Source organism: Lacerta agilis, chromosome 11, assembly GCF_009819535.1.
Source record: "Lacerta agilis isolate rLacAgi1 chromosome 11, rLacAgi1.pri, whole genome shotgun sequence".
In the NCBI taxonomy this organism is placed as follows: Eukaryota; Metazoa; Chordata; class Lepidosauria; order Squamata; family Lacertidae; genus Lacerta; species Lacerta agilis.
In genome coordinates, this window is record NC_046322.1 from 23,058,084 (window position 1) to 23,083,311 (window position 25,228).

General features: G+C 42.9%; 1 protein-coding gene across 7 annotated transcripts in view; it reads right to left on the bottom strand.

Moving 5' to 3' along the window:
* The window catches only part of PDE4D (phosphodiesterase 4D), a 622,016-nt gene that overhangs the window by 168,178 nt on the left and 428,610 nt on the right, over positions 1 to 25,228 (bottom strand). The window contains exon 1 of one of the 7 annotated variants that reach the window (XM_033163812.1): positions 11,189 to 11,314. The exons of the other annotated variants lie outside the window; for them this stretch is intronic. Within the exon in view, the coding sequence (XP_033019703.1) occupies positions 11,189 to 11,271 (83 nt within the window). The 5' untranslated portion in view covers positions 11,272 to 11,314. Of the gene's footprint in view, positions 1 to 11,188; positions 11,315 to 25,228 lie in introns of those variants that run through there. 7 annotated transcript variants of the gene reach the window in all.

Genomic DNA, 25,228 nt, shown 5'->3' on the forward strand with positions numbered 1-25,228 from the left:
GAAGTGTGCATGCACACGAAAGCTCATACCAAGAACAAACTTAGTTGGTCTCTAAGGTGCTACTGGAATGATTTTTTATTTTTTTTATTTTGTTATGATTTACAGAATATGTGTGTGGTGTATCTCCTTCTGCAAAAAAAAGAAGAAGGAAGGATGCCCTTTGAGGACTGAGCATGCTTAGTGAATGCTGACTGACCTTTGTCAGGTGGAGGCAGGGAAGAAATCTGTTGATCAATACATACACATATACACACACAGCAGCAGCAGCAGCTGCTGCACGTAACCTAATATCCTATTTATTAGAATCAATTAACAGCCACAGAATAGATGTTTATAGAATAAATTCAACTTGTAAAACACACTGAGCTTTAACAAAATATCCTCAGCCAGCTTAATTGCAACATTCAGCTTTTTTTATTTGAAATGCAAACTATCTCACACAGAAATATTGCCAGTTAGGCTGCTGGTGTGAAGCAAGAACTCCATCAAAGAAAAAGAAGAAAGGATCCAGCCCCTACTTTATCATTTCCCTTATTACCTGACTACTTCTGTGCCAGCCTTTTGCCAAACTGGTAGCCTTCAGATTGGCAAAGGCTGCTCCATGTCAATCTGACACAAACATGAAAGCTTATTTATGACCCTATTCACTTGCCAGAGGAAAGATAATCCATCTGTCATCCTGGCTCTTCAGCAGATGACATCATTGGTTGCCAGGAGCAAATCAGCAGTAAATCACCCCAAGCCAGTTGGCATTACGCTTTATTAACAAAAACAGGAGTTGCACAGCAGTGCCAGGCCTAATGAGCGCAACACTCATCTCTGGCAGGTCTTGCCCCCGTGAAGCAGTTGCTGAGACTGAAGGTACCTGCCTCCCCACAGCTGCCTAAGCCGTCTCCTCTCCAGGGTTTCCCCCCAGTAATCTGAGACTGCGCCTGCATGAAGCTAACTTCTCCTCCACCCTCTTCATGCCTCTCCTGGTTCTGGGAGAGCAATGGGGTGGGGAGATGGTTGCAGCAGGAGGGGGAGACTCCCTGGTTTCTTCACCAGCCAGACTCATCTCTGCCACTTTGCATCCGGCCTCTCCTGCTTCACTTTCTGCCTCTGATTCTAGTCTTCTCTCTGCCACAGACTCTCCCAGCTCCCAGAAGCCCTTCAGCTTCTGACACCTGCTCTTCCCAAGTCTTCTCTCTCTGAGCCATCATCCTTCATACCCTTCAACATTTCTCTGATGAAAATAGGGACATCCCATTCCATAATGTTAATTTTTCTATTTATGCCTCGCACATCTTACTGGGTTGCCCCAGCCACTCTGGACAACTTCCAACGAACAACAACAACAACAAAACAAAAAACAAAAATTCGCTATACAGCATTGCCTCCAGACAGCTCGGGGGTTGGATAACTCTGTACCTTCCAACATTTCTTCAACGAAAATAGGGACATCCTAAGGAGAAGTGGGACATTCTGGGATAAAATGAGAAACTGGGATGGCCTCTGTAAATCAGGGTTGTCCCTGGAAAATAGGGACACTTGGAGGGTCTGATCCTTTAGGGGTTCCCCAGCTGGTTCCTCCCACCATTCCTGTGTCTAACCAGTCCATGACATTGGTACTGCTTGTGGGGGGGGGGGATCCTGGAGCTGTGTTACCCTGCATTTCCCTTTCACTATGCCTGTTTGTCCACCGAGAGTGGTTAACGCTGGAGTGTGTTTTTTCTCAATGCTGGAGCACTGTGAGACCTTTGGAACAAGGGGCAGGCAGAACAAGGCTGTGGCAAGATGTACCTCCAGGATGAGCTTAAGTTACCAGCCTTTCAAGTGAAACTTGAACCTGCTCTCTGGTGGTTCATACAGTAAAAGACGGCTGGCAACAGCATGAACGGATGGATGTGTTTTTGAAAGAGAGATCTGATCACAGCATGCTCCATTTGGCTAACGCAACAGAGGAAGTAAATGCACCATCTGTGTCATATTAAATAACACGCCCGCACATCAACAATTAGCAATATTTTGCCATATTTCGATTTGACGAATGTCAGTAATAAGCCCACTGAGCCCAGTCTTCCCTCCTCTGACAATATTTTGTTTAAAAAATTCAAGTAGATTTCAAGGACAGTCTGGTTCTACTGGAATTTATTTTTTTTAAAACTGCAATGGGTAGTATAGAGTCGGTAGGCTTTCACCCCTCCCTTTGGGCACATCTATTAGCGTCAGGAATGAATAGTTACATGGGTAGGAATTTTCCAAGCAATAAACCTCCACATCCCAAAAACTGGTTGAGGAAAGGAAAGCCTGAAGTTCCCAGCCCAGACTCTATCAGGGACTAATGTCGAGGGAAGATAGAAAAGGTAATCCATATTAGTTTACAGCGCAGATGTTATTGGACTCCAATTTGCATCATGCAAGTTAGTTGGCTTGAAAGTTTTGTATGAGGGACCCCACCAACATGCACATGATCTATATAGTTTGCCACTATACGGCATTTATTTATTTTCATAAAATGCATACACCACTTGATTGTAGAAAAAAGCAATAAACTTATCAGTAAAAATAGTTAAAAGCAACTATTTAAAATATTTTAAAAAATCAGCAATAAACTAATAATAAAACACACAACAGCATTCTACATATCTGGGTAGGCTTGTCTAAACAAAAATGTTTTTAGGAGGCGCCAAAAGATTATAGTGAAGGCACCTGCCTGATATCAATAAGCAGGGAGTTCCAAAGTGTAGGTTCTGCCACACTAAAAGTTTCGTTCATTTCAAATGATAGCTGTGTTTGCAACATATGCAGTTTCTGGATCAGCACATCAGAGTGGAGACTTTGCTAGGAGTCTGCAAAGTTGCTTATTCCATATCATTATGTTTGGTATCAATAGTAATACCAAGCATTGTGCAAAAAGCACTCAAAGCATGTCACATTTCTTATCTCAGCCAGCTCCACCACCTGCAGGGAAGAAATGTATTATGAGCCCTATATTACAGACAGAACAGCGGAGGATTGAGGCTACCCACTGATATATGCCCAAATTGAGATTTTAAAGAGTGACTCTGAGCTCATGCTGTTAACCAATGCACTACACCAACTCTTGAGTCTTTATTTAGCTAAATAGCTGCATTATACATCTGGAACTTGGGAGTGGGCATCCATTTTAAATTGCTGCTTTAATCTACCAAGAATAGTACCTACAAGATTAAATAGTTGTTCTTCATGGCAGACACTCCCTGGTCACTTCTGCTTTGTTGAGAAAGGCAGCAATTTAAATGCAAGTACTGTGCACCTCTCTCTAATCCAGAGAGAGAGAGAGAGAGAGAAATTGAGATGACTTTAAATGGGGAAAATAGCTACTAATGACTTCTATCAGCATTACACTACTGTACTGTATACCAGCGGCTGGGAAGCAACAGCAATAGACAGCATACATTTTACAGTGCATTCTGATTCATGATTACTCTGAAGAAAGTCCCACTAGTTTCTATTGAGCTTACTTCCAGGTAAGTGGATACAGGATCGGAGCCTTAATGGTTTTTATAACTTTCACAATGACCAGTGCTAACCAAACATTAAAAAGCACCCCAGTTGACTCAGTTTTCCACTTTTATCCACGCAGCCCCTAGAAATTATGTTACAGTACATGCTGAACTCGTGTCAACATGTTTACCTAATGTATTGGGTATCAGGTCTGATGTTAGCTCTATTTATAGCAGCCTTGTTATTGAAGTGGAAGTCATAAACAGAGCTTTCACATTTAAAACAAAAAAAATTGAAGGTAGGAGGAAAAAATGAAGAAAAAAAAAACAACAATCAGCATTTATCTCTCTAAAGCAAGTTTGTACTTTGCACTTTGTACGGTTCCTATCCATTCTGAAAGACACTCAAATGTCCTACAAGAGAACACCAGTGTTTCATTATGTTATACCAACCTACTCTTTCAGGGATCAGATCCAACATTTTAGAGCTCCTCCCTGATGTTCTTTATCCACACTAGCCACTGCGTGAATCTAACAGCAGGTGTAGATAAAAATATGTTAGATAAAAACGCCCCATTCCCACACTACATTCCTGCCACATTACCACATTTCTTATCTTTACCCCTCCCCCGCCCCCAGGAAGAGACACACAGCTGTCTATGAAACACACAATACTTTTTAAAAAGGCCTTTTAAAGTCCTTCTGCCAATCAAACATTTCCTCCTATTTCAAACAATGGCACATTTGTCAAAGGTCTGCTACCCATTTCTAGAAGTGCAGCAAAGTTTACGGATGGTCCCTGAGTAGAGATATTGCGCTGGAAAGAGGTGATTACATTTCTTAGCCATCACAGCGCAGAGGAAAATTAATTGAAATGTCACGTGCATTTTTGTAACATTGAGGCAAACTGCCTTGCAGCAAGGGATTGTTTTCTTCAGGTTTTCAAATATTCCAGACACTTGCCAATACACCCAGGATCCTTCTAGGGGGTGATCACAATTTTAATTAAAGCAAAGCAGTTTCCAAGGAGGTGGAGGGAACTAGAAAACATAGCAGTCTAAATCAGAGCTATCATGCTCAAATGGCTTACTGGGCCAAGCTGCTCACTGAGTACAATCGTAATTTTGCACCAAACTCCTCTGCGCTCATTGTGATGAGGAAAGGTAGACTGTGGAAAGAGTACTGGGAACTCCAATGAGCCTGGTAAATTCCCAGGCCTTCTGTCTGATGGCTCTGGTCTAAACATTTACATGCAATTAACATATCATTATTAGGACATGGGTGGTGCTGTGGGTTAAACCACAGAGCCTAGGGCTTGCTGATCCGAAGGTCGGCAGTTCAAATCCCCGTGATGGGGTGAGCTCCCGTTGCTCGGTCCCAGCTCCTGCCCACCTAGCAGTTCGAAAGCACGTCAAAGTGCAAGTAGATAAATAGGTACTACTCCGGCGGGAAGGTCAACGGCGTTTCCGTGCGCTGCTCTGGTTCGCCAGAAACGGCTTTGTTATGCCGGCCACGACCCGGAAGCTGTACGCCGGCTCCCTTGGCCAGTAACGCAAGATGAGCGCCGCAACCCAAGAGTCGTCCGCAACTGGACCTAATGGTCAATGGTCCCTTTACCTTTACCTAACATATCATTAGGTTAAGACTAGGGGAGGAAAAGTTGCAGTGCATGGAATAACTCGACAATTTGATCAAGTTTGTCTCCTTTCACACAAACCTCCCAAACATTTGCCTGAGGAAGTCAACAGCTGGCAGCTCTTCACAACCACATGACAAGGCCTCTTGGCCATAAAAAAACATCCTAGATGGAAACCAAAGGAAAGAAGGAAAACAAAAGAAAACAGAAAACAAGCCTGAAACACTGACATTTTTAATAGTGTCATTATTCTCCACTTCACAGGAAAATGAGAATACCTTGCAAAGCTTAGAAAAGGGGCACTCTCATTTTGACTCAAGAAAATCACCATTTTATAGTTCAAATTGGGAAAAATAAATACAGTAAATGGACGAAAGTACAAAGATTCACAAAATGTTCCCTGCATCCCCCCAGAAAAAAACCACTGATTATACCTCAGCCCAATATTTATGCCTGAGAAGCAAGTTCCATCCAGTTCAGTGGGACTTACAGCTTTGTACAAGCGTGTAAGGTTGCAATCCTGCACCACAAGCCTATCTATGTATGCTTACTTGGCTGTTATTAAGAGTATGTGCGTAGCAAGAAAAAGTAAATCCAAGGTTTTTGAACACCAAAAACAGACTATGTGGTGCAAGAACTGGGTGTCACTGCTAAAAAAAATTCAAGATGAACATTATTATGCAGCAAAGATCCGCCTACTCCTTAAGAACTGGAAAATTTTCAATACAATTTTGTTTTCCACTAATACACAAAGTTATTTATACTTTCCTGACCTAGTTTGGATTCCACCTCGCACAGGGATTCCCTCCTCCCCTTCGCCCTTCCTGGTTTGTACAATTATAGCTTGCTGTGAAATGTGAATTGGGAAAATTGTGGTTTTCACTCACCAGGAATAAATTGCCTCTAAAACATAAAACTAGAAACCATGGTTTGAATGTGGTTTGCAAAGCATGGTTTGGAAACAATCTTGGTTAGCCCTCATTATAGTTTCCCAATTTGAATGCCACAGCAAACTGTGGTTACACAAACTGGGAAAGGGGGGGGTCCCCGTCAGAGAGGGGATGAGACAGTGCCTGAGCCAACAAAATGTTTCCAATCAGGAACCGTGTAGTCTGAACTGAGTATTTGTCTTGTTTTCTTCCATTGGAAATGCAATATAAATAGAGTACTTGTTTCTGTAAATAGTTTTTTGTCCTTTTCTTAGCATATATACAAATTTTCTCCCTCCAACTGTGAAGTTTTCACATATTCTGTTTTAAGTGCAATTCTGATGCCTATACCTTAGTACCACCGCTGGCACAAAGCGGATTGCTTCCATACAAATTCTTCAAGAAATCACAACACTTAGGCAATAAGCGGTGGAGTAATGATGGAAAAAGCAACCTGTAATTTAAATAATATAGGGTCTGCAATATGAAAATGTGTACTAATTAGCTATTACCGGTAGTTAAACTTAGGAATGAAACAACGCTACTGAAACAGACCAAAGGCTTGCCTAGTCCATTAGGTCCAGTCGCGGACAACTCTGGGGTTGTGGCGCTCATCTCCCTTTATTGGCTGAGGGAGTCGGCGTACAGCTTCTGGGTCATGTGGCCAGCATGACTAAGCCACTTCTGGCAAACCAGAGCAGTACACGGAAACGCCGTTTACCTTCCCGTCGGACCGGTACCTACTTAACTACTTGCGCTTTGACGTGCTTTCGAACTGCTAGGTTGGCAGGAGCTGGGACCGAAAAACAGGAGCTCACCCCGTCGCGGGGATTCGAACCGCCAACCTTCTGATCAGCAAGCCCTAGGCTCTGCGGTTTAACATTAAACATTTTTTTAAAAAACTTCTCTATACAGGGCTGCCTTCAGATGTCTTCCCAAGGTTGTATAGTTACTTATCTCCTTGGCTCGTGGGTCACATAACTCCATAACCTCCAACATATTTCCAATGAAAATAGGGACATCCTACCATACCGTCCAACATTTCTCTGATAATAGGGATGTTATGAGGAAAAGCAGGATATTCTGGTATCAAATCAGAAACTGGGACGAATTCTGCAAATCCAGGACTGTCCCTGGAAAATAGGGACACTTGGTGGGTCTGAGTCCATGGGATGAGAATGAAATGAGCCCTCGGGAGGGGATCTTCTAGCAACTCTCATGGATGTGACCACTATCAGTTGGGAAATGAAGTAAGGCCGCTGCTGCTACTGCTCCAAAGATAGTGTTTTATATTGATTGGGAGACTCTTTGAGAACAAGGAAATATAGAAATTTCTAAATTATAGTACTTTTTTAAAAAGCTGCCTGACAAGAACCTTTTAGCTTTCAGATTGCTGGTGGCAGTTGAGTCCACAGAGAGGGGGCAAAGGACCAAAATTAATCTGAAGCAGGCAGATTGTTTAAGTTCATTAGTTACATCTGTGGCTCAGAGCAGCTGGAAAATGGATTGTTAAGATGCCATGAAGAAAACAGCCCTCCCTCCCAAAAAAGGAACTTGGAGGAGAAGGGGTGAGCATGAATTGGCCTGCTCAGTTTACAGTAAGCATCCTGGGAGGGAAGTGTATGATTGGAGAGATTTGCTGTTAGGTTCAAAGCTCCTTCCCTCCACTTCACAACCAATAATCCTGTCTCCAGAACTAGCCCTCTTAAAGCATTCTCTATACGAGTTAACGAAACACAAGGCATTTTGGTGATGGTAACTGATTTTCCAGGGTTCTAACATATGAAGGGAGCCTCTGGAGGAGGAGGAAGAGGTGGAGGAGGAGGTGCAGTGGTTAGAGTGCTGGATTGCACTCTGGGAGACCAGGGTTCAAATCCCCACCCAGCCATGAAATTTACTGAGTGGCCTTGGGCCTGCCACTGCCTCTCAGCCTAACCTACCTCACAGGGTTGTTATGAGGAAGGGGAGAACCACACACGCCACCTCGAGCTCCTTAGAGAAAATGGTGGGATATAAATGAAATCAACAATAAATAAAAATAATACAAGATTAGGAGGCTCCCTACTTCACAACTCACGGAGATGATCAACGGTACTGTGAGGGGGTGGAGCCTCTCACAGTTATCTCACCATGAAATGCTCACTTTTGGGGCTGGCAGCCCTCTAATAAATACAAAGTTCAGCAGGCAATGACCTCGGAAGGAAGGGAGAGGAAATTGTGTCCTCCATCCCTTTCCCTGCTCCTGAAATGCATCCCTCTCCCCCAAGGCCTAAATAGCTCTACAAGGCTCCCTTTCCAGGCTGACTGGGGCCATGAGAAATAAACCCTTCTTTTAGAGTGGGGATACACAGCAACATTTTGCTGCAGTTCCCACTTCTTCAGTATGAGAACGAGCACCAGTATCTCTTGCCATTGAGTTTAGCAAAGCTTTTATGCATTGTAAGATGCAAGGCTTGATGCTCTTTTCCTTACTCTCGAATCTCTTTTCAAGTAACAGAATACCGCAGAGCAGAAGTGGAAAGTAGATCAGCTCCGAAAGCCAACTATTGTGATATGTTAATTTTTAGAAGTTTATTGATACTGACACTGTCATTAGATATTTCAGTGACGTGGAGAGAACTGTGAGTTGACGAAGGTAATGTTCTTGGGTTACAGCAAAGCAAAATATTCTGCCACAATTCTCAGAACATAACCCAAAGGATGAATGAAAGAGTCTACAAAATTATATAAAAGTTCCAGTTCCTGCATCTCATTTTCAGCCATGAAGTACACTCAGTCATTTGTCTATTTGCAGTTAATGAAATACAGTTATCTCTAAATTCTGCACTATGTCCACACCCTGCCCAAGCAACACCTCTGGTAAAGTTTGAAAACCTAAAAAAAAACCCACAAATACACTTGATAGGCTGTGTTACATTCAAGGTTAAAATTCAAATTTGAATACAAATGGTGATGTAACACTGCAATCTCTGGAGAGGAGAAAGCAATGGATTATTGGTCCAGAGGGCATCTTCTAACTCTGCCTGCCTGCTTACCTAGCTACCATATTCTGTATTTTCTTCAATACAGTCCGAGGAAATGTAGATTAGTCTCTCCCCAGTCTGCTTTATCCTCATGACAAGGCTAGGCTGAGAGACTATAACTGGCTCAAGATTCACCCAGTGAGCTTCATGGCCAAATGGGTTTGACCCTCAGTCATATGCCAACTATAATATACTACACTATGCCAGCTTTGCAATTTCTCAATAGTTGCATTAATTAATATACACTCTGACCTGAATCCAGGGATCCCGGCATGCAGCACCAGGGGGCATGCTTGCTGCTACATGCCAGGTTTTTCTAGCCAGTCAGCACTCCTGGGTAGCTCTCTCTTCCCTCAATCCTGCCATCCAAACAATTGAGTGATGCTGTCACAGCTAAAAGCACCAAACAAACTGACAAGCTGTAATCCAGCAATGAGAAATCTGCACAGATTTGGGTCTGGTTTTTGTTTTTGTGTTTTGTTTTGTTTTTACTTTTTTCCTTCTGTAAAGAACCCATCTCAAGTGCTTTCCATATTGCACATTATTCCTGGACTGGGATAAATACACAGTATTTTTCTGCATCTAAACACACACCAGCCAGCATATTTTCTGAAAACAAATCATTTTCATGAAAGTGAAAAGCCCATCTGGCAGTGTAGGGGGGGAAAGGGAGGGGGGAGGAACACCTGTAATAAACAAGAACTGATATTATATATATTTAATTTGAATCTTTTTTGCTAAATCATGGAAGAAGAATAAAAAGCCAAGGAAAAAGTAATTATGTACTAATACCTTTCTTTTCGTCAAATAGGTTGTATTACACAATTATAACGTGCATTCATTTGGCTAATGTGTATGGTCACAAGTAATACAAACATCTGACAGGTAAATTATCGATTTCCAACTATGAACATAATGTTATAAATGGCTTTTGAAACTGACTTTCATTATTATTGTTTTGTACCTGAGTTTAGTGGTAGGTGAGATATTTATAATGTGTGCTTTTTGGGTGGTGGTGGGGAAATCATTTGCAGGAAAGTTAAAAACCTGCCTGATCCTGAGAAAAAACAGTAGCCCAAAAGTGCAACCCAATATATAACTTCTTCTGAGTTCAGTGGGTGCCCCTCCCAGGTAACTGAGTAAAGGATTGCAACTTACATGTTTCATGGTGTTGTCAAAACAAGGAAGGGCTATATGCATGCATATTAAATGTATGCATATTTTTAAAAAGTTGTGTTATGCAAATATGTTTCCACACACAAAATGTGCTTCCTACAGGACTAGATGGAATTAAAAACCAACAAAGCAGATTTGGGTTCCCACCCCATCCTGAAAAATGGCTGTAGTGCATTTTCTTTTGTTTTCTTTCATTTGCAGAACACAGATGAAGAAAGGAATATTATTGTCCAACGTGAAAGTGCATAGTGCAGTCCTAATCACGTCTACTGTATGGTAGGGTCCATGTCCTATAGGATTCCATGGGGCTTACTCCCAAGTAAGTGGAGTTAGGAAGTAAGACACATTGCTTTCCTCAGGATAACTGTAACCAGTGCTCCCCCCCCAAAATGTTTAGGGGTACTTTCTTTTGACTCAAGAAAATCACCATTTTATAGTTCAAATCGGGGAAAATAAATACAGTAAATGGACAAAAATACCAAGATTCACAAAATGTTTAGGGGTATGCGTACCCCTACGTACCTCCCAGAAAAAAGCACTGACTGCAACCCAACAAACTTCAAAATCAATCCCAGTCTCAGAAGCATCAAATTCAGTTGCTACTAAACAGCATTTGACACAGATCACTGAATAACCAAATTCAGCAATTTGCCACCTTCCATTTAAATGCGTTTGTTTTTTGCTCTGAAATATTCATGCAGGTTTTCCCCATTCTAAGTTGTTAATTCAAGTGTGATACACTTATGTCGGAGTAATCTTCTAAACTTTTAATCTGCTCGTTTAGAAGGCTAGCATTCAAAGGCTAGCATGCAAAAGACGTACCGAGTGAAATGCTTACGAGTGCAACTGAAATTTGATCAGAAATCCCCATTTCACTACACGCTATGGGCCTGCGTCAAAACTATAGATAGACGGGACTGTCAACAACATCAACCCACAGCAGGCAAGTTCAGATACCTGTATGACTTCAAGAAAAGAAACTTCTTCTTGTTGTTCCTTGGAGGGGCAGCTATTCCCAGTGGTTCCCAGACAAAGGCCATTTACAGGCTAGAAACAATCCCCGACTAATGTGGAGAGAGACCCAGCCACAGAGCTGGAGGTGCGTCACGGAATGCCTTTCCTTGGGCTGTGCTTTCAGCAGTGCTGAGAGCATGCACAAGGTAGAAAGGATAACCAGGATTTCCTGCAGCGTGACACTTGCCCTGAGCAAGAACACTGGCTGCATTCAGGGACCTTATCTCATTACTGAAGGGAGAAACTCTCCTAGTAAAGCTGTTTATAAATATAGCACCGATTAGGAGAGAGCAAGTGGCATGTTGCTGAGAAGTTACACAGAGCACACGAGCAAAGCAGCAATGTAGTTAACAGTCCCGTTGTTCCTCACTTACACGGCCCCCGTTTTCTTTCAATAACATATGAATGTGTTCAGGGTGAAATCAAGCAAAGGAGAAAAACATGCAGTGAGTATCCAGTTGGCAGCTAGGCAAATATTGTTAGTATTCATTCATTCATTCATTCATTACATTAAAAGAAAATCCCACACTTCGTCCAAGAAAGCAGGATGGTACGTATGGTCCCTCTCCCCATTTTATCTTCACAACAACCTTGGGGGGGGGTCAGTTTGAGAGATAACAACTAGCCTAAGGTCACCATCCATCAAACTTCGTGGCTGAATGGTGATATGAACCCTATTCTCCCAAGCCTAACACTCTAATTCATGTACAGGTAGGTAGCCGTGTTGGTCTGCCATAGTCAAAACAAAATAAAAAATAAATAAATTCCTTCCAGTAGCACCTTAGAGACCAACTACAGTGGTGCCTCGCAAGACGAAAATAATTCGTTCTGCAAGTGTCTTCGTATAGCGAATTTTTCGTCCTGCGAAGCACCAAGGCAGAATAGCAGTTTTCGCGGGGAAGGAAAAAAATTTTTTTCTGTCTTACGAGGCAAGCCCATTGACTTTTTCGTCTTGCGGGGCAGCCTTCCGCTAGCGAATGCCTTTCATCTAGCGAGTTTTTCGTCTAGCGAGGCATTCGTCTAGCGGGGCACCACTGTAAGTTTGTTCTTGGTATGAGCTTTCAAGTGCATGCACACTTCTTCAGATACGCTGAAACAGAAGTCACCAGACCCTTATACAGTATATAGTGAGAGAGTGGGGAGGGGTATTACTCAGAAGGGCCAGTCACCCATTCCCACCACCCTTCTGAGTAATACCCCTCCCCACTCTCTCACTATATATAAGGGTCCAGTTTCAGTGTATCTGAAGCAGTGTGCATGCACACGAAAGCTCATACCAAGAACAAACTTGGTCTCTAAGGTGCTACTGGAAAGAATTTTTTTAATATTTTATTTTGTTTTTACACTAATTCAGGGTTTCCCAAACTTGGGTCGCTCCCATCATCCCTAACTAGCAGGACAAGCGGTCAAGGATGATAGTAATTGTAGTCCAAAAACAGCTGGAGACCCCAAGTTTGGGAAACAGTGCCATCTAATTCAGCCTTTCTCAACCTTGGGTCCTTAGATGTTGTTGAACTACAACTCCTATCATTTCTAACCAGCATGGCCAGTGGTCAGGGATGATGGGAACTTTAATTCAAGTACACCTGGGCACCCAAGGCCGAGAAAGCCTTCTCTAATGTCTACCCACAGTGGCTTTCATTCAATAAAATTAACTCAAGCTTGCTCACATGACAGTCATTCATTACCCAGAAACCCATTCCTTCCTTCCCTGCATGTGATGCAAGGTGTACAACTCTCCCATCTGCCTGCCTGATGCTTCTCTTTAAAAGATGCATGGAAGGATTGGGGACCAGCCACAGCTCAGTGGCAAAGTGCTCACTTTGCACATAGAAGGTCCCAGGTTCAATCCTCGGCATCTCCAGGAAGGGTGGAGACTGTCCTGTCTGAAACCATGGAAAGCTGCTGCCGGTCAGTGTTTTCTTCAGTGATCACACGTAGCCAAGTAAGATTGTCTTCCATAAACACGGTTTTAACAATGAGTCCGTAGGTGACTGTGGAGGCCAATTCTGGTTCCACACATCATTCCACAGTGGGGACACTGGTTTCCGGGTGGGAGTTGATCACAGTGTGGATTTGCCAAGCGTGCCTTCCTCTTAGCACGTTTCTCCCTTGCGTCCTGAGTTCGAGTGCCTTCATAGCTCATCTAAGTTTGTTCTTGGTATGAGCTTTCATGTGCATGCACACTTCTTCAGATACTGAAGAAGTATCTGAAGAAGTGTGCATGCACATGAAAGCTCATACCAAGAACAAACATATTTGATCTCTAAGGTGCTACTGGAAGGATTTTTATTTATTTATTTATTTGACTATGGCAGACCAACACGGCTACCTACCTGTAATTCAAAGCCCGTGCCACCTTTGGTAAAGGCTGTTCTCCAACTGGAGCACTCACAGGCCAGTGCTTTCCAGTTGTCGTGTTTATACTACTTTTTTTTTTAATTTGCCTTGAGACAGTCTTTAAACCTCCTTTGTGGACCACCAGCATTACGCTTTCCATTTTTAAGTTCAGAATAGAGTAGTGATTTGGAAGACGATAATCAGGCATCCGCACAACATGACCAGTCCAACGAAGTTGATGTGGAAGAACCATTGCTTCTTCCAGTGATCTTTGCTTCTTCTGGTACTAAGCTAGACCAAGGATCTGACTCAGAATGGCAGCTTCCTGTGTGTGTGTACACTACTCCTCAAAATATTATTTTGTATGGCCAATGGAGCTGCTTGACACCATCAGCCTGATGGCCCCCACCACATGTACATGATTTTTAGTTGGTAAATGTAGGAACCAACTGCTTCTCTCTCCACCTTAAATCTGGTCCTCCTCTCCATTTTCAAAGGGGCATTCGTTTTACGTAAGGAGGCCGTTTCCTGTTCCAATGGGGCATAATGATTTGTGAGGCATCAGCCACTCCAGAGGAGAGTGTCTCCGACATGTAGATTATTTTCAGCCCTTTTGGCAGCTTTTTCATCCAGAACCCGTTGTGCCTTTCTCTGATTACAGTGAATGACTTTGACAACTCCACTCAGTTTACTGCAAAGCTAGATACAAGAAACACTCTCCTTTTGCAGGTGATGGGGCTCTGGGATACTTAAACACGGTTCTTAAAGGACCAGAGCACATATTCAGACACAAGTCATGGTGGGTTGGAATCAGACTGAAAGTAGGGGTGTGTGCCATGTATAAAATGTCCTTCATTCAAATTGTAGCAAAACAGTGAATTAGAGGGAGCACTGTAGAGGCACAGAGCTAAATAAGGAACTGATGTTAGAGTCATTTGCCTTTTATTTAAAAAAAAAAACAGTGTTGCAGAGTAGGCCATTAAAAGTAATTTCACTTTGAGGATTAAAATTTAAAAGTCAAGCTTGTCCAAAATCGGCAAGCAATTTTGACAGGAGAAAGGCCATAGCTCAGTGGCTGAGCACATGTTTGGCATGCAAAAGATTCCAAGTTTAATCCCTAGTTAAATCGATACCTGTCATGTCTAGTTAAAAGAACCAGGCAGAAGGGTATGGGAAAGATCCCTGCCCGAGACCCTGAAAAGCCACTGGTGTTGGGTGACATCATCAAAGCGACTCAGCTGATAGGCACTGACATCGAGGCACCCTCAGTTGCGCTAGGGAGTTCCTGGGGGGGCACTCCATGCAGCTGGTCTCTGTAGGAGTCACTGTCAGGAAGTCCTGCTTGGAAATGAAGAATTCACTGGGAGCTCAATTTAAGCTCCTGATTGTTCCATGCCCTTACCTGCCTAACACCTGAGGTCACATGTGATGCCAGGCATGGACCAGGTGGGCGTGGTTTGAGGCAAACAGCCTCGTGAGCCACTGAGGTTTTCATGTTTGATGTGTTACTGTGGCTTTATAATTTGTTAGAAGTCGCCCAGAGTGGCTGAGGCAACCCTGTCAGATGGGTGGGGTTTAAACAGTATTGTTATCATCATCATCATCATCAATATACCTGAAGGAGCGTCTCCACCCCCATTGTTTTGCCCGGACACTGAGGTCCAGCTCCGAGGGCCTTCTAGTGGTTCCCTCACTGTGAGAAGTGAAGCTGCCAGGAACCAGGCAGAGGGCCTTCTCAGTAGTGGCACCCACCCTGTGGAACACCCTCCTATCAGATGTCAAGGAAATAAACAACTACTGTATCTGACTTTAAGAAGACATCTGAAGGCAACCCTGTTTAGGAAAGTTTTTAATGCTTGATGTTTTATTGTGTTTTTAATATTCTGTTGGGAAACCCAGCCAGATGGGTGGGGTATGTATGTATAAATAAATTACTACTACTACTACCATCACCCCTATTTTCCATGGAGAAATGTTGGAGGGTATGGGCATAGAGATCAGAGGTTTCACCACCCCTGATCTAGAGGGAAGCAAACTCCACACGATTCCATATTTGAATGCAGCTACAATTACCACTTGAAATATTCAAGGACACAAAACAAACAGGCCAGTCTAAATGGGCCACAGCCCTGGTCATGGGAATGAGTCTCCTGAACTCTGAATCTCCTGAACTCTGACCAGACAACACCGTCAAGCACCAAGATGGAGAAAGTGCTGGAGGAATATGCTTCCTCTTAAAACGGGACTTAAAGCCATCTTCTCCACAGCATACCTGCCTTTTGTTCTGTGGTAAATCATGCACTGCCAATAATGAGCTTCTCCTTGAGTAATGCATCTCCACACACCAGAGCTAGGCACCTGGAATTTGCAGGTGGAGCAAGGTGATTCTTTTTCTTCTTTTGAATAAAACTCAATTGTATTTTAAGTTGTTATATAACATTTCTCTGTTGCACAGATGCTAAACAATGGTGCTTCTAATTGCAGAGAAATCTTTTTGTTTTCTAGAGACACTATTTACCTCTGAAGTCTGACAATATTAATTTCACTGATTTACATATTATCATAAAACTTAACAGAATGAATACCAAACCAATATGAACAAAAGATTGTGCATTCAAGCCACAGCGGCTATATAATTGCTATGTCAGCTATCACAACACCAATTTGCAATATATATTTGTTTTCAAAATTAATTTAGCAAGCCTCGTTAAACAATGCAAACCTTAAAAGCAACAAAAAAGTTAATTTCAATTTTTATACCATGGCAACTGTTTACCTCCCTGTTTCAACATGTGCTTAAATCAATTAGCACAACAAATCTCAATGTGGTGGAAGGAAAATAAAAACCTATTACCATTAAGATTATGGCCAAATAAATGTAAACCCTTGGTCTGGAATTATTTTAGGTAAAGGTAAAGGTACCCCTGACTGTTAGGTCCAGTTGCAGACGACTCTGGGGTTGCGGCGCTCATCTCGCTCTATAGGCCGAGGGAGCCAGCGTTTGTCCGCAGACAGCTTCTGGGTCATGTGGCCAGCATGACTCTGGCGAACCAGAGCAGCACATGGAAATGCCATTTACCTTTCCACCGGAGTGGTACCTATTTATCTACTTGTACTTTGACATGCTTTCGAACTGCTAAGTGGGCAGGAACTGGGACTGAACAACGGGAGCTCACCCCGTCGCAGGGATTCGAACCGCAGACCTTCTGATCGACAAGCCCTAGGCTCTGTGGTTTAGACCACAGCGCCTCCCACATCCCATGGAATTGTTTTATTTATTTATTTAAGAGTATTTATCAGTTGGTTAATATTTTGAAAATCTGGAAGTGGTGCACATTTTTTAAAAAGTATCATTAAAATTCAGTCTAAAAACATTAAAACAGGCATATAAAGGATACCAAATAGTTAAAACATAAAGTAGGGGGTTCACACACATAAAACAGTCCATTCTTTTGGATGAAGGAAAGCCTGGACTAGCATTAAAGACAGCATGCAAAAGATGCACCAAGTGAACTGCTTTGGAGTGCAACTGAAATTTGATATGAAATCCCCCATTTCGCTATGCGCTACAGGCCTGAGATGAAACTTTACAAGATGTCTGAAGCCCAGGTTCAAACAACATGCTAAGACAAACCATGGCTTAGCTCAGTGTAGTACAGTAGCAAAATGATTAGGTATCTTTTCTAGAGCCTACAAGTTCACATGAGGCTATGATGATCTGGCATACCAGGCCAGCAAGTGGTGTAAAGTCAGCTGGTGAGCTTCTTGGTTGAGTGGAAATTTAAACCTGTGTCTCCCTATTCCTACTCTAACCACTTCAAATCACTGGCCTTCACATATACCCAAGACATACACACCTCCCCGCAAACCCATGCAGACATGTAGCTGGAATGGCCGATCTACACACAGAGTCTCACAATAACTTAATAAACAAGGTTTATCACTGTTGCTCACTCCTGGTGGTTGACAACATTTGCTTCATGTGACATTAGCAGGCAAGCAGCATCCTTTGGCAAATGTGAGAAAGGGGGCACAACTGCTGCTCTGCATCCTATTAATGGCTCCTCAAGACAAAGCTGTTTTTCCCTCTCTGTTTTTAGCTGATGGTGATCAACCAAGGACAATCTGCATCTCAAAAAACACAGAGGAAGCCTAATTTTAGTTCAGATGGAATTGAAGAGCTTGAGCAAATGACGAGCAGGCACCTTGGCGTGTTTGAGGATAAAACTTTCAAAGTGGACTTGGACAGGACAGCAAATATTTCCTGAAACACTTTCTCTGTTGTTTTTCAGGAGGCTTCAAATACAAAAGCAGAATCGCTCTGCAAAAGATTTCCTCCAATGTGCCCTTCTAAGATGGTTTAGACTACAACACCCACCAGTCTCAAGCAGCATGACCACTGCAGTCCAAATGATTGTGAAGGCACTAGGTTACGGTTACCAGATTTTTTTCAAAGAATTCGGGGAAACTCCCCCCTTTTTAAAAAAAAGAAATAAAGAAAAGTTTTTTTAAAAAAATGTATTTTTTTATAAAAAAATTAAGAAGTAGTATCTTCTCTTCTGCGGTCTCCTCTGTCACGTGGCCTTCCTCTGGGCCCCGGCCTGCTCTCTTGGAGTGCTAGCCGCCATGGAGTAGGCTCGGGTTGGGTCTGGGCTCGGCCACGTGTCCTTGCCCTCCCGCTGCTCTCCTATCTCTCCTCCTCAGCGGCAGCAGCACGGCAAGGTCGGGGCTCCCCTCTTTTCTCTCTTTCCTCTTTCTCTCTCTTCCTTCTCCTCTCCTCCTTCTCCCTGCATCGGTTCCAGGGTTTTCCTGGCTCCGGAGCACTGCTGGGCAGTCGGCTGGGTGGCTGGGCGCTCTCACTCCCAGCTCGATTTTGGTCATGGGTGTGTGTGTGTGTCAGCAGTTCCCCCAGTTGACGCGCCAGGCGTCCCTGGTTCCCCCTCGGCAGTGGTGGCGGCAGCGGCAGTCTCAGCCAGCCTGGTAGCGCAGTTGGCTCTGGCTAGCTTCAGAAGGTGCTCGCTGCTGTGGCGCCCGCTATTTTGCCTTGCCAGAAGTCCCCATATGATGTGTCTTGTGCCGTTGAACCAATCACACAACATTCATTCCCTACTAATAAATCTACAACACTTAAAATATAAATCCGGGGACATTAAATGAAATCCGGGGATATTCTGGGGACGGATTTTGTCCGGGGACAGATCTGTAAATCTGGGGACTGTCCCTGGGAAATAGGGACGTCTGGTAACCATACACTATGTTGGGGAAGGCTGTTCTGAACTCATAAAAGCTACATCCATAAAATTGTCCCCAGGATTATTACAGGTTGCACACAGTTGGCCTCAGCTTGGCTCATGGGACTGATTCTCTGACGTGTAACATGCAGAGAAATGGAAAGAAACTTAAATTGACAGATTTGTCCATCCCTTTGCCAGGCAATCAAGGGAGTTCCTGTCTGATAATTGAGGTAGGAGCTAGACTGAAATAGATGTGAGCTATCCATTTCATCCAAGAAAAACTGGAGCTGCTTTGCCATCAAATGCTGAAGTATGGTAAAAAAAAATGTAAAACAGGGTGAAAGTTGTTAATATCTAAAGGGAGGGATTTCAAAACAGTCTCTTTAAGAACCACCAGAACTCACCTTCTTCCACCTCCTGAGATCCAGTTTGCTAATTCTGATTGAACAAACCAGGATGGGCGAAGATCATTAAGTACAAATGGTGGATCTCACATATCCAAGAATCTTGCCCACCTTCTTAGGCAGGGCAAACTGAAAATATTCATCAAGGATTGAGTAGAGGAAGCCCCAGTAACCACAGGGACCCATTATAAAACACACACACACACACACACACACACACACACACCTGAGAGATTTTTATCCAATTAGTTCATTACTATGCACACATCCTAATGCCCAATATGACCCTCTAAGCATTCAAGATATGTAGATTTAGTCACACAGAAAATGGAGCAGAATATATTGTCCTACCTGTTTGTTGCAACCAATGAAATAAATGTTTTTGAACTTACCTGAAAAGAAAAAGAAGTTTGTTATTGTTTTAGAACAAAAAACAGTTGTTCTACAGCGCATAACAGAGCAGACTTTGCTGATGCAGTTTAGTCAGATTATAAACTGAGATCTCATCAGACAGCAGGGCCACTTAATCACTGTGTACATCAAAACAAATTTTTCTCCAAATCAACCAATCAGCTACAGCTAAAAATATAAAGAATTCCATTTGTATGGTTTACTCATTAGCTGGGACTGATGCAAGCTAACGATGAAATCAGTAAGTACCGGTATCTCACACAGACCAAATGCATAAAGTATACAGTAAATGAATATTAACAAGTCCACTTTGTAATATAAATATCTATCTAAATGAACTTATTTTTATCACATTTGCTGATGCCAGAAATCCCAAGAAAGGCAACCATATTTAATTATTCAGATATCAGAAACCCTTTTGTTACTGTGAAATGGCATGAAACAAAATTTGTTGAAAGGGGATTAATTAAGATACAAAAGACAAAATACAGACAAGATAACGTTGTATGTAAAATTTTATTTTGTAATGTCATACAATAACAGTTGGACTAAGATGTTTTCCCCTGTGTTAAATTATAAGAATCAATAAATTTTTTAAAAAAAATTCAGTACATTAAAACTCTGTCCAGATCCCATAACCAAATGAACACCAGTGAAGGCCAAAAACTAATCAAACCAGAATATAGCACTTTTGAAATAAGCTGTACCCCAACCTTTGCCCAGCCTCCATGGGGAGGGAGTAATCTAACTAGAGTGGAGCCATTGAGAATGACCCCTGGATCCCTTTGTGGTCTGAAGGCCGGACAGGTTTCAACTTGCTGCATGGAAGACAAGTTGACAATCTCTAACCTTTTAATTGTTTTACTTGTTTTCATGTATTATTTACCACTTTCAAAGCAGGAAAACAATTTATGTATATTACAAACATACATCTAATAGTCCATCTAGGGTTTTTTAGGATCAATACAGGCACCATGAATGGTGTTTAGAAGACATCAGGGCTGCAAATAGAAAATAAAAAATAACACATCAGGATATTCCGCTAAGACCCATCATTCAGCCCAGACACTGAGGTCCACCTCCAAGGGACTTCTGGCGGTTCCCTCACTGTGAGAAGCGAAGTTACAGGGAACCAGGCAGAGAGCCTTCTCGGTAGTGGCGCCCACCCTGTGGAACACCCTCCCATCAGATGTCAAGGAAATAAACAACTATCTGACTTTTAGAAGACATCTGAAGGCAGCCCTGTTTAGGGAAGCTTTTAATGTCTGGTGTTTTATTGTATTTTTAATATTTTGTTGGAAGCCGCCCAGAGTGGCTGGGGAAACCCAGCCAGATGGGCGGGATATAAATAATAAATATGAGGATGAGGATGATGCAAAGTCAGGTCACTGATCCACCCAATCCAGCAACACCTATACAGCTTTCCAGGGTTTTCCATTCACAGCCCTACCTGAAGATGCCAGGGACTGAACATCAGACCTTTTGAAGGTGCCCTTCCCCAGTACGTGAGTTTGAAGAAGATACAAAAGGCAATATCAGCCTGGAGAACTGATGAGTGTAACAAAGGGATATTTTTTGGTAGTAGCCAGTCACAATTTTGTTGTGTATGGCAGCCAACAAAGTCTGAGTGTTGGACTACAACAGGAATAGCAAACAAGGTTCTCTCCATTCCTCATTGGACCCCATTTCCCACCATCCCTGTGCACTGGCAATGCTGGATGAGGCCAAGGGTAGCTGGGGGTTCAACATCTACTGAGTACCACATTGGCTACCCTGTACTAGTATTAGGGAGATCTGCATTGAAACTGCCACTAAGCCATGGAGAGTGTTTGGCGGCCTTGAGCCAGTCATTCTCACCCAGCCTACTGCATCTCACATGGTTGTTGTGATGGGTAAAAGGGTGGGGTGGAGAACCACATATGCTGGTTCCGTTGGAGGAAAGGTAAAGAAATAAATGAATGGCACATGAGTACTTCCACCAAAATCAAATTATTTGTAATCAAAATCTCATTGCGAGAAACAACCAATCTGAAATTCAAATATTGCAGCACTTGCACCTTTCATTATGCAGCAGACCCATCTATACTTTTCTTACATCTCACACCTAAATTGAGCCTCTACAATTTTGAAGGGAATTCCAATGGGTTCAGGTAGAGGCTGTAGATGAATTCCATTATCCAGATGGAAAAACTGGAACTGAATGTGTGCTGTACATTTTTCTACAACACATCCAGGGTTAAGTTTTCTGTGCAGCAGACGGCAGTCTTAACCACTAGATGTCTCTCTCTCTTGTGTAATGCGTCTCGGTCGTAGAAATGAATGGAGATTCAATAGCTAAGCAAATTCCACGCAACCTGTAACAATCTGTGCGACCCACCAAGAAAGTGCTGCAATGGGTGGGCCTCGTGCCACATTCTGATAATCTCCCATCTATAACTATTTACTAACTTCCAAATTCTGCTATGTCATAAGGCTAGAATTTAAAATATATATATATATATCATTGCAAACAAAAATCAATTAACTGTTTAAACGACGACTGCAACAACTTCTGGGAATCAAGGCAGCAGGATGAGCATCAGCACATCAAAACCAAGTCCAAGATTCAAATACTTTCAAAAGCCTTCTCCCCTGCCACTCCCACCCAACAGAGAAGTCTCTGTCCAGAAGGACAAAGGGGAAATGGCATAAAGGATACCCAAAAGGAGGGAGTTCCATGTGGAGAGTGCCTCACTAAGAAGTCCTAGGACTAGGCAAAGTTCAGATGAGATCAGAAGAGCCTGCTGGATCAGGCCAATCAATAGCCCCTCTAGCACAGCATCCTAGTCTCACAGTGGCCAACCAGATGGTGATAAAGATGCCTTCAGGAAGCCCAGAAGCAGGAACTGAACACAAGAGCACTCTCCCCTCCTGTGTCCTCTAGCAACGGGTCTTCAGAAGCATTGCTACACAATTTTCTGACATCCCTAGTCTCAGTCTGGAGAGAGTGGACACCCTATGCAGGGCTTCCCAGGTATACATTAGGGGAAGGGCACTTATGGATCCCAGGGGACTCATTTTTAATTCCAACATGAACTGACCTGATTTGCACCTTCATAGCTAAGGTATGGAACAGAACCAAGACATGCAGTTCTTGGTGTAGCAAAACACATATTAAAATGAAAATTTCGGGATAAAATACATTTAGAAATGTGCATCTTGTGAGAAAATGCATTCAAAACTATGTACTTAAATATAAACTTCGGTGCTGTTTTCAAAAAAAATAAAATGTGCAGATTAAGGCAGAACAGTCTTGTGGATGTATGCATGTATAACTGACGTGAAATGGAAATGGAGCAGCGTTCACATTCCCTAAGGATATAGAGGAAGAGGTGGCCCTTCACATACTTTTGACCCAGAGCACTTAGCAAGATCAGCAACTTAACTTGAGCCTAGAAACCAAGCAGCTACCAGTGCAGCTTTCAAGCATTTGTGGTCTATGATCCCCAGAATGAACTCCAGTTAAAAGCCTAACTACTGTATTCTGGACCAGCTGCAGTTCTCAAATGCTTCTCAAAAACAGACCTACAGAGAACAAGTCACAGCAATCTAACCTCAAGTATGACACTACTCGATACTACATGGTCTTGCAACAAAAATACTGAACCCAGCAGCAGGGGAGATTCTGTGGATTTGGGTACTGGGGAAGCATAGGATCAGGCTGTAACACATGCTAGTTCCTTAAAATAAGGGATTCTTTTCCGTTGGGATTCATTCATTCTTTTCCTTTCCTTCTTGATACATGTAAAAACACATTTGTTTCTTTGTAAAATCAGAATGGGGAAATAGTATTTTTTTTTAATGAAACGAGTTTTTCTTCAGTTTGCCCATATCTGCAATTGTTACATCATGCCCAACAGGTAACAACCATTTGCACACTTTTATATAACTGTTGCATAGCTTGCATTACTATGTTCCCAGCCCACAGAAATATTAATGATTAACTCTTGTGAAAGCAGCCTGATAGAAAGGCATTGACTGATATGATACACCAGGCAACTTTTACCTAAGGAAGAGTTCAGCCGTCAACTCTCATTCAGTGATGGGCATTTGTTATTTAGAGAAAAGGGGCTGGAAGTAGGAATAGATAGATTCTCGCAGCACTGGCTTCTCAAATAACTTTAAAAACCTATCCATTGCATCACTGGTCCATATGATATGCTCTAAGGAGAGCTCAGCTGGAACAGACCAAAGGTCCTTCCAATTCAGCATCCCTATTCCCCCAATGGTGAAACAGATGTCTGTGGGAAACCCACAAAAAGGACTAACTCTGACTGGCAATGACTCTTCAAGGTCCCAAACAAAAGGTCTTCCTACTGAGATGTCAGGGATTGAATTTAGGACTTTTAACATGAAAAAATATACACTTTGCCATTGAGATGCAGCTATTCCCAGCAGTGCATAGTCTTCCATGCCCCTTCCTCAAGCAGACATCCCTGGCCTTTGAACCAGTGGCCACAGCAGGAAGTAACAGCAAGGCAGGTACTGTGTAGGCTAGGACTGGGTAACCTTGGGCCCTCCAGAGGTTGTGGGACAGCATCAGCATCCAAATAATGTACTGTACCACTGAGCCATGGACTGTCCCTGGACAGTAAGAGCTGTACAGTACTAGTCTCATTCCTGTTTGCAAGAGCTGTGCTGCAATTGAGCTAAAACAGGGCCCCCGCTCAAATAGGCAGTTAAGGAGTGATGACCAAGAGGCAAGCTTGCAGGCCTTGTGGCTCCCAAGCCCATGTCAGGCCCCTGACACACGCCAGCTGCCACATGCAGGATTTGGACAGAAAGAATAATCAGGCATAATGCACAACAGCCAGAAACCAAAAGCTATGGTCTTGATGTTATATTATTATAAGCCGAGCTGCAAAAGCCTCAGCAGCGAGGCTCACATGACTGTGTGTCTGTTTTCATCCTGTGAGAAAGCCACTAGTCCTTCCAGCTTTCTCACACACGTGATGTTATTGTACTCTTTACTTTCATTTTCTGGCTCAGAGATGCCAGACACGCTAATGCACAGCTCTGACTTTCTGAGCTGGGAAGCAGAGACATACTCTGCATCATATCTGCAATAAAGTAGTTTTAGCCTTAATGGCTTGTGTGTGTTGTACTTCACGCTGGGAACAATCGCATATTATCAATGTGCCCCTGGACTCGAGTAGCCAGGAGGGCACGCAGGCTTCGTCCCTACCTGGGGGTCAGTCTCACAACTTGCCCCCGCAGGACGTTTCCTAACACTTGGTTGCAATGCAGTTCATTTAAAGCAAAAGGGAATACTGTGCAGAAGAGGCTAATTTCTAGTTATGTCAGGGGTAGTCAACATCTGCCTTCCATATGTTGCTGGGTTACAACATCCATGTCCTTGACCATGGGCCATGCTGGTTGGGGCTGATGGGAGTTTGAATCTAATAACATCTGGAGGGCATCCTATTGGCTATCCCTGACTAAAGGGCTCCAAGTGATTGATTTGAGAGCCATTTCTACCCATTACATACTGCATGTTCTTGCTAGATAAACAAATCTAGCATGTGGGGAAATTCAGGATGGTGATGTAGCTGCTT